At 53.8% G+C, this 9462-nt stretch overlaps 1 protein-coding gene across 1 annotated transcript; it reads left to right on the top strand.

The window, feature by feature from the left end:
* Positions 1-1466: 1466 nt before the first annotated feature.
* On the top strand, positions 1467-8792 carry TAC4 (tachykinin precursor 4). The gene is made up of 5 exons (XM_045773118.2): positions 1467-1684; positions 4551-4635; positions 6200-6232; positions 7205-7276; positions 8447-8792. Exons 1-5 carry the CDS (start codon positions 1568-1570, stop codon positions 8488-8490), a joined length of 351 nt encoding a protein of 116 aa, XP_045629074.1. The 5' UTR covers positions 1467-1567; the 3' UTR covers positions 8491-8792.
* The last annotated feature ends 670 nt before the right edge of the window (positions 8793-9462 follow it).

Here is a 9462-nt window from a genome sequence, read left to right as displayed (position 1 = left end):
TGATGCAGGCCCTTGAAGGATGGGTGGGAACACACCAGGGGGAAAAGGAGGTCCAGGCAGAGGCAACAAGCTGAGGTCAAGGCATGGGGCAGGGAGTCTGAGCCTGTCCTGGGAACAGGTGGTACAGTGGGTCTGGGACCCGGGAACGGCTTTGGGGCAGATGGGGAAGAGGCATGTCTTTGCTTGCTCCCATCTTTATGCCGGCATGTACCAAACTGAACAGAGCTTCCCTGCCAGCCAGAGGTCTCTCCTGGACTGTGAGATACTAGAGGACAGGCTCGGCATCTTATTCATCCTCTGTGGCCCAGTGCCTCACCCAGGCAATAATAGTAACAGTAATAACAGTTCACGGTGTGAAATATTTACCGCCTCGCTCTGTGCTGTGTGACACACGCATGATCTCATTTCCTCCTTTGACAACTTTGGAAATAAGTGCTATTGTTAATTTCATTTTACAGATGAGGATTCTAAGATTTAGAGGGGTTAAAGAATGTGTCAAGGTCACACAGCTATTTGGTGGTGGACCTAGGATTGGAATTCAGGTCTCTGACCACAGGGCCCTTGTTCTACACTGACGGATGGATGGTTCAATGGATGGATGGATGGATGGATGACGGATGGATAGATGATGGATGGAGGGATGGGGGAATGGATGGTTGGATGGATGGAGGGATGGATGGATGGAGGGATGGATGGTTGGATGGGTGGATGGATAGGAGACAGGGAGAAGCTAAGTGGAGAAGGGCCTTGAATGCCATGCTAGGGAGCCCAAACATTATGCCAAGGGCCATGGGGAGACATTGGAAGGCTGTAAGCAGAGACAGACATGTCAGGTTAGGGCTCCAGAAAGATCACTTTGACAGCAGTGGGAAGTAGTTTAGAGTTGATGACACTCAGGAAGCCAGTTTTCTGGCATTTCCCAATTCTTCCCTCTGAGGAGCTTTACTCCTTTAAGCGCTATGTTTTTTCTCTTGGGGCAAGATGCGCATCTCTGTACACACATGGGGATCCTAGATGGAGGGGAGCCTCAGGAAGGAGGGGCACAGGGGTGGGGAGACAAGTGGTCAAACACTGAGCTCTGGAGGAGAGGCCTCTCTTACAGGGGAGCAGAGCACTGGGAAGGGAGGAGCCACACGCTCTCCTTCCCCATGTCCAGGATGACAAGGCCCCCTTCGGCTTCCCGCCAGGCCCCCACAGTGCCCCATTGTGCACCTGCCACCAAGGGAATGCAGCCAAAAGGTGAGGCCGGTGTTGCATCAGAGCGTTAAGCCCTGGGATCAAGTGCAGGGGTGGCAGGGAAGAGGTCTGGTCCCTCCTAGGGTATCATTGGCCTTTCCAGCCAGGGAGGGAGGGAAGGGAGTCACAGGAAGCGGCCCCAGGGGCCAGATAAGCAGAAGAAGGGAAAGCAGGGTAGCTGGAAGGACAGAGAATAGGTGGAGCTTCACCCCCCCCCACACCCCCAAAACACACACGAAAGGAGCCAGAGAGAGGCCCCAGGCGTGTTGGAGACAGCATCTTCAGGCTGCGAGGGGCTCCCGGAGGGTCCCAGGACATAGCAGTGCTCAATATGCTGCCTTGCCTCCCCCTGCTTCTCCTGATGGGGCTGTCTGCAGGCACGGTGACAGCTGACGAGGGACTGGCACTCGGAGCGGAAGCAGGGTCCTGGATAACCTTGACCCTGGAGGTACCGTGGGGTGAGGCACAGGCTGATCTGCGGTGCAAGGGGTGGGAGATCCCTTCCACGGCTTCCCGGAGAGCAGTTCGTACACTGTTAGCCATGCTGTCTGACTCCCCTCTGAGGGGAGGTTCAAAGCCACGGCCCCTGGCCTGGCAGACGTCCAAAGGGGCACGCGTACGTGGGAGCCACGGTATGTGAGTGTGTATGTGTGTGTGAGTGTGTGTTTGTGTTTTATTTCACATATACTATGTTCCTGGCACTGTCCTAAGTGTTTCATAAATATTAACCAGTTTAATCCTCATATCAGCCTTGTGGGGAAGGTACCATTACTATCCCCCTTTCACAGGTAAGGAAACCGAGGCACAGAAAGGTCAGACAGTTTGTCCAAAGTTATGCAGCTTCAAAAGCACAGCTGCACATTTGTCCGAGGTCAGACTCGGTGTATCTACGCATCAGAGAACTTCTTCCAGAATTTCCTTTCAAGGGGGTCAACTTGGGGCAGGATCACTGTTCTGTCTCCCATGTAGAAACTCTTATTTCCTGCTAAGTACTTGGTTTGACGGCCACTGTCTTCTACTAAACTGACCTGAATGCTATCACTGGGGAGAAATCCAAAAATTAGGCGCACAGTATCTGGTCAGGACCCTGGGGCCACTGGAAGAGCCATCGAAGGAACTGCCACTGGTGGCAGGTTTCCTTCCTGCTTTGTCTGAACGTGGGAGTGGGTGCGGTGGAGAAGACCGCAGGGTGGACTGACCTGGGTTCAGGTCCCAGGTGCTCCACGGACTCCGTGTGACCTTGGGAAGGTCACTGCTGCTCTCTGGCCACCTGTAAAATGGCAGGAGAGCGAAGATGACCCCCAAGGGTCTTCTCAAGTTTTGACATGCTTTGCAGCATCTGTGCCAAACACCCTGGGATGTGGCCCAGGTCCAGGGAAGCCGAGCTGTGTGACGGGGAGCGCTCTACACAGCCACGAGAGAAACATCATCATCCACTTCCGCGGGTGCAGCTGGCCTTTCCACCCTCGAGCACCTCCCCCTGCAGCAGGGTCTGATGCCTATTCTGCCTCTCCGAGACGAGTGAGGGGACAGAAGGAGGGAACGAGGCAGCGCCAGGATGACCTGATCATCTTGCCAGCCCTGAGGCTCCCTCACCTGCAGTCACCCCTAGAGCTAGGGATATGCGGCAAATGCATCAGGAAGGCTTCAGGTGGGGGAGGAGTCGGTCGAAGGGAGCCAGGGTCCAGAAACCCCCAGGGAGCGTGGGAGAGAGGTAGTCTTACTTAATTCATAAGTCACCATTCTCTTCAGCTTGCATTTGAAGGCTGCCTTTTACCCAGGCAAAGTGGTTTTCATGAGCTTTTCAGCAATGGGTCCAAATCTCCAAAGACACTTTTCCGGTTGCTGGCAGGGCTAGGTAATTCCAGCCCCAGACGACTGCCCCAGCCCTTGACATCCTGGGGAGGAGACAGACTGGAAGTGACTGAATTGGTCCAGGGCTTAGAAAACAATCCACTCCTGGTCCTGAAAGTCAGGACCAGATGAACGGTGAGAGGCAAAGGGGTCTTCACTGTACCCCAGCCAGTGGCTTGTCCCAGGAGCTCCAGTGCCGCGCCTGGGGAAATTGGGGTCCTAAGAGCGGGCCCCTGATCCAAGCCCAGCTCTCATCCTCTTGGCAGGTGGCCTGAGTTACTCCAGGGCTCTAGCTGGTTGTCTCCAGCCTTCCTGGAAAAGAAAACCCCGTTCCCCTCCCTCTTCCCAGACTGCCAGAGAAAGGGCCCTTCTTCAGCTTTCTGTATCCCTCACATGCTGTCTTCCAGGTTGTGTGCCACGTGCTGGGCACACAGAGATGTGAAGATGGTCTAATGACCGTCACCCACTGTCACCCTCTCCACTAGCAAGCATCTCCCCCTCTTGGCAGAGTTGAGCAAGCCCTTTGGAGGCTCAGGTTAAGGCCAGAAAGTGAGGCGACTTTTTGGCCAACATCACAAAACCTGATGGAAAAATGAGAACTTCAACCCAGAGCCCTTGGCCCAGACTTTCACTCCATCAGCTCAAGGATGAACATATCTTTGCCCAGAGGAGTGGCCTCCACCCCAGGCCACATGCCGTGTTCCACGTGGGAGGCCCAGGCTGTGGGGTAGGGTATATCCAGGGCAATGCGGGGAGTTTAGGGGGAAGAGAGGACAGCAGCAGCAAGAGTGGGGGAGCCAGGGAAGCACTCCTGCCTTGCCCACAGGGTGCCCACTGTGAGTTCCTCAGCTGCCCCCTCCGGTCTATGTTGGAGACATTTTATAAGATGGAGCAGAACCCATGCTCTGGAGTCAGACTCCTTGGGTTTGAATCCTGCCTCCACCACTAAGTGGACAATTCACTTACCCTCCATAAGTCTCAGTTTCCCCATCTGTAGAGTGGGGATAAATCACAGTCACTTCATATGGCGGTTGCAAAGAGTAAGTGAGACTTTGGCTGCAGTGTTGGAGCCCTTGAGCCAGGACCTGGGTTCAAGTTCCGGCTCTGTCTCCCACATCCTAGCTGGTGGGCTTGGCACACTAATGTCTCTGGGCCTCGGTGTCTGCATCTGTAAAATGGTGACCATACAGGTTCTTACTTGGTGTGGTTTCAGTGAGGATTAAGTGAGCGAACACACGAAAGTGTTGAGAGCAGAGGCAGGAACACAGGAGGAGGGACATCAGCTATGAAGGATTGTGTCCAGGCGCCGTGCTGTGTAGGGAATGCACGAATGCTCCAGAGCCGCGTGCCGGCACAGAGCCAAGCGGCATGACACTGCTGTCGCTCAGGCTGCCCGCCCTGTCCTGTTTGCAGCCTCACCCTCCCCCGCAGCTCTAACAATGAACTCTCTGCTTCTCCAGGATGGTGGCATTCACCTCCAGCTCCAGGAGGTGAAGAGGGGCAAAGCGAGCCAGTTCTTTGGGCTGATGGGGAAGCGGGTGAGAGGTGAGTGATAAAGGTGGGTGCTGTCCAGCGAGGAGTGGTCCCGAGCGGGTTTGCTGACACCAAGTAGAGGCCCAGCTTCAAGCCCAGGCCGCCAGGGGTGGGTAGGGGTCGCCTGTGCCATAGAGTGTCCATAGGAATGATCGTCAAACCCCGACACTTTAGAGAGCTCATTATGCCAGGCTACAGGTGTTAAACCCGGGGCTGGCTTGGGCATGTGGGGGTGCAGTCACCCTAAGGGCGAGGGCAATGCCTCCTGCCCTGCTGGTGCCCTTGCCATCCATACTAGGGATGACTCTGGAGACCGGTGGTGAAGCTGGGCATCAGGATCTAGATGTGAGCCAAGCCACTGGCCAGGCTTTCTAGTCGATTCTGTTTGGCTCAGATAGAATTATTAAAATGAACTCGCGTTCCCTGAGGATACTCTTAATGAAGGAGTCATGTCCAAGGGGAACAAGGAGCAAATAGTCTGGACAGAGGGCAGTCTTCTCTTATTCATTGTCAACATTATATATATCTATATCCGTATATCTATCCACACATTTAAGTGGTGTCGGTGAGGGTTTGAAGAAACCGGCACTTTTATACCCTGTTGAGGACACGGTGGCAATCTCCATCAAAGTTGGAAGTACACATACCTTTTAGCAATAGCCTCACTTCAGAACATGTACTAAATAGAAATGCCATTGATGCATAAGCCTTGAGATATTTGTATCAGAGAGTTTACTGCCAACTTGTTTGTAATAGCAAGAATTTGTAAAGAACATAAAAACCACCAACAGGTAGGGCGCCTGGGTGGCACAGTTGCTAAGCATCTGACTCTTGGTTTCAGCTCAGCCCATGATCTCAGGGTCCTGAGGCTGAGCCCCACATCAGGTTCCAGGCTCAGCACGGAGTCTGTGTGAGATTCTCTCTCTCTCCCTCTGTCCCTCCCCACCCTGCTCTCTCGCTCTAAAACAAATAAATACATCTTTTAAAAAAATCAATAGGTGAATAGTCAAAATATATTAGGCACACCCATAGCTTTTGTGGCCATTAAAAAGGATGAGACAGATCTGTGGGAAGATATGGAAAGATCTCCAAGATATCGGTTAAGTGGAAGAAGCAAGTTATATAATAATATGTATGATAGGAGCCTACTTGATTTTCTTTTTTTTAAACTTCATGCTTGGGGGCGCCTGGGTGGTTCAGTTGATTGAGCGTCTGACTCTTGATTTCAGCTCAGGTCATGATCTCAGGGTCATGAGATCGAGCCCCAAGTCAGGCTCCATGCTCAGTGATGAGTCTGCTTGAGATTCTCTCTCTCCTTCTCCCTCTGCCCCTCCCCTGTGTTCTCTCTCTCTCCCTCTCTAAAACAAATAAATCTTTAAATTTTTTTTTTTAAACTACATACTTATGCACATATATATGCAAACACATAAGGAAATTTCTAGAAGGATAAATGCCAAACTGTCAACAGTGGTTACCCACTAAAGGCACTGAACCCCAAAGAGCCATGAGCCCTTCCCGTCTCACCACACCCCCGGGAAGCAGTGTGGCCCTCATTCCTTCTTTCTCTTTCCCCCAGGAATACCTCCTATCCAGCCAGACAGAAGAGCAGGTAAGTGTTATCCAGACCTTCCCCTCAGCAGGCCCCCTGCGGAGGGCTGCGTTGGCCTGGCCCCTAACCAGTCAGGGAGGTGGGGGAGATGCTCTGGCCGGGGCCACGCCAGGCTGGCGTTGGAGGGGGCGGGGCCTGCACGGTTTGGCCACATGCTAGGCTTCCTGGTCAGCCCCTGAGAGAGGTGGTCTGGGCACGTGGGGGGAGTAGTTGCAGGGACAAGGAGACAGGATGAATCTAGTTCTGTCAGAGGTTCAAAATTACTTTGGGTCAAAAGCCTGGAACTGGAAAAAACTAACCAATCCATTCCCCACCCTGCACCTAGAAGGATCTGAAAAGTGCAACTCTGAGCTGCCAGTACCCTGCCCAAATCCTTGGTGAAAAGGGAAAGAAAAAAAAAATCAAAAGAAAACCAACCAACCCTTACCCGCCACACCCTCAGAACTCTCTCAGGATCAAGTCCAATGCTCTGACAACTCACCACATCTTCCAGGGCCACTCTCACTGACTTGACTCCGGGCCCCACCTCTCCTTCCCCGACCGCCTGCCCTGCCCAGACAGAGCTGCTCTCTGTGGCCTGCGCGCCATGCTGTCCTTGGCGCCCTGCCCTGCCCTGCACGGCTGGGTCACGTGGCTGGTGTCCCCAGAGCAGAACACGTCCCACCATGGGCAGTAGCAGGTGGGCCACCTCCGTACCCGCAACACGAGCAATTTCTGTCTCTGAGAGGTGCCCACTAGGTGTCTGCAGAAGGGAGGGCAAAGGGGTGGGGGAATGCAGGAGAAAGAGGTGGGAATCAGTGAATGAATCAGGGAGTGAATGAACCAATCCACGGTTTTTCCTTCGCTCCCAGGAAGCTTGAGGAATGACTGCATTTACGAGGCCCCAGCTCTTGTCCTGGCCCTGCCCTGCCCTTCTTGGATCCCACGACGGCCTTACTCAGCAGAGTAAGGCCTCTTTCTTCTGTCTTCTAGCTCCACCACCAGAGCACTGGCAAGGACAAAGGGCGCAGGGCCTCCCGGGCAGGGAGGGACCATCTGCGGAAGGTAGGTGAGCACCTCTGGTGGATGGCAAGGGCATCATGAGAAAGCAGCCCGATGCCTCGCTGCCAGTCTCCACGGTGGGGGCCAGGCATCTGGACAGACAGAGCAGGCTCCCCACGAGCCACTGGGCAGATGTCCCACAGAAGAGAGCAGCTGAGGGGCAGGCAGGTGGTCCCTTTGATGATCCAGGCTTGAGACAGCTAGAGCCCTAAAGCTGCACCCTCCCCATCCCCAGCACACCCAGGCACACTCTGCCCTCAGCTCATGTGTGTTTTTTCAGACCCTGGAACATCCCCCTTATTCCTGCAGCGATCAGCGATTATTAGAAAGTCAGGCCTTTAGTCTTGCGGTATTTCCTGTCCTCAGCAACTGTAAGTGTGAATCACTCTGGGAGGGGTCGCACCCTAAGCGGTCATCAGCTAACACCTTCTGGCAGGGGCCACAACCCCAACGGGCCCAAGGGTACACTCAATAAATGAATGAACAGGCTTGAAGGTAGATAAGCGACTCAGGCAGAGGGAACCATCAGAAGCTCAAGTGAGCCGGCGCTGGAGGGGATCAGAGATGCTGAGCTCCAGGCCGCCTTCTCTAATGCCTGACCTCTTCCCCCCAAGCACATCCTCTAGCAGGAGGCCTTTCTAGCCTCCCTGATCGAACACCTGCTCCTTCCAACATAGGCTCTTGGGACTCGAGATGGCAAGTCCTCTATTTCCCCTCAAGATTCTTTTCTAAACGTCTGAGCCATTCCATTCTAAGGGCCATGGAAGTCACCTCAGTACCCAAATGGAAATGAATGTCCCTCCTCGCAGAGTGTGGGCAAGAATTCCATTTTTCAGAGATGGAAAGCAGCTTGCCCGAAGCCATACAGTGAGCCGAGAACAGCCGGGACTAAAGCGGGGTCTCCCATTACCTAGTCCACGGCCTCTGGGCTTGCTAATACTGGATCACCACTCCCCTCCTTCTAGAGGGAGTAGTTGAAGGCTGGCTTGTCCATGCTCTGGAGGCGCTTCCGACTGAGAACTGCAAGATAAGGCAAATGAACTTGTAATCTGATTGCCCCAAATATTGACAGCCCGAGTTAGGGAAATGGAGGGCCCAGAGAGGAGTGACTAGGGAAGCCCCCCCAAGGGTGGAGGAGACAGACAAGACTCCTGAAACCACTGTCATGTACAGAACTCTTCCCAGGCAGAGAGGACAAGGACCACGGGTCAGAGTGAGCGCCCCCACTGCACCCTTCCCAGAGGACGAAACCCCCGTCTCCTTCCCTGGACGATGGAGCGACAGCCAGCCAGGCCAACTCTCTTCTGTGTCTCCTGCGCCCGACACTGGTGTGTCCCACCCAGCCTCCCTGCGGTTCCTTCCAGGACCCTCGATCCTAAGCCATGGTGACACAAAAATGCATGCTGTTACAGTTGTGAGCGGCAGTGATCCTGCCCTCCCTCAGCGCTCAGCCCCCATGTCACTGCTAAGCGGGGCCCAGTGTCACCCACTTCTATGTCTCCTGTGCCGGGACCAGAGTAAGGGCTCAATAAATGGACAAACAGTGAACAGTTTCTTTTTTTTTTAATAATAATTTTTTATGTTAGTCACCATACAGTATATCCTTAGTTTTTGATGTAATGTTCCATGATTCATTATTTGCGTATAACACCCAGTGCACCATGCAATATGTGCCCTCCTTACTACCCATCACCGGCCTATCCCAGTCCCCCACCCCACCCATGAATAGTTTCTTTTCTGGTACAGAGCAGAGGGCAGGAATGGCCTGGGCCTATATGCTGCCTAGTGGCCCTAGCAAGCTGGCGGGGGGGGGGGGGTTTCCAGAACCGCAAAGGGACCAGTAAACAGCCCTGGTTCCCACCCTCGGGACACAGGTAAGGACAGTCCCCATCTGAAAGCAGACACTCTTCCCTACTCAGAGTCATCATCTCAACACCGCAAATCCCTGTGTCTTCTGACCTGGATAATTGGGTCCCAGGTCCTTCAAAGATTCTCACGCATAAAGTGACTCTTTAACTAACTGCTTTGCTTTTGGGACACAGGCAGTTAGTCACGCTCCGAGCACTGGAAAGAGCTCCAGGGGCACGAAAGGGTGCCCTCAGGGAACCCCCCAGTCTGATGAGGAGACGACTGTCGCTGCCCCAGTGGTCAATGAGGCAGGATGCAGAGGACCCCAGGATGCTTAGAGA

The sequence above is a fragment of the Ursus americanus genome, chromosome 23, assembly GCF_024610735.1.
Source record: "Ursus americanus isolate L20-20 chromosome 23, mUrsAme1.1.p, whole genome shotgun sequence".
NCBI lineage: Eukaryota > Metazoa > Chordata > Mammalia > Carnivora > Ursidae > Ursus > Ursus americanus.
Note: the sequence above shows the minus strand (reverse complement) of the source record. Positions and strands in the feature narration are given on the sequence as shown.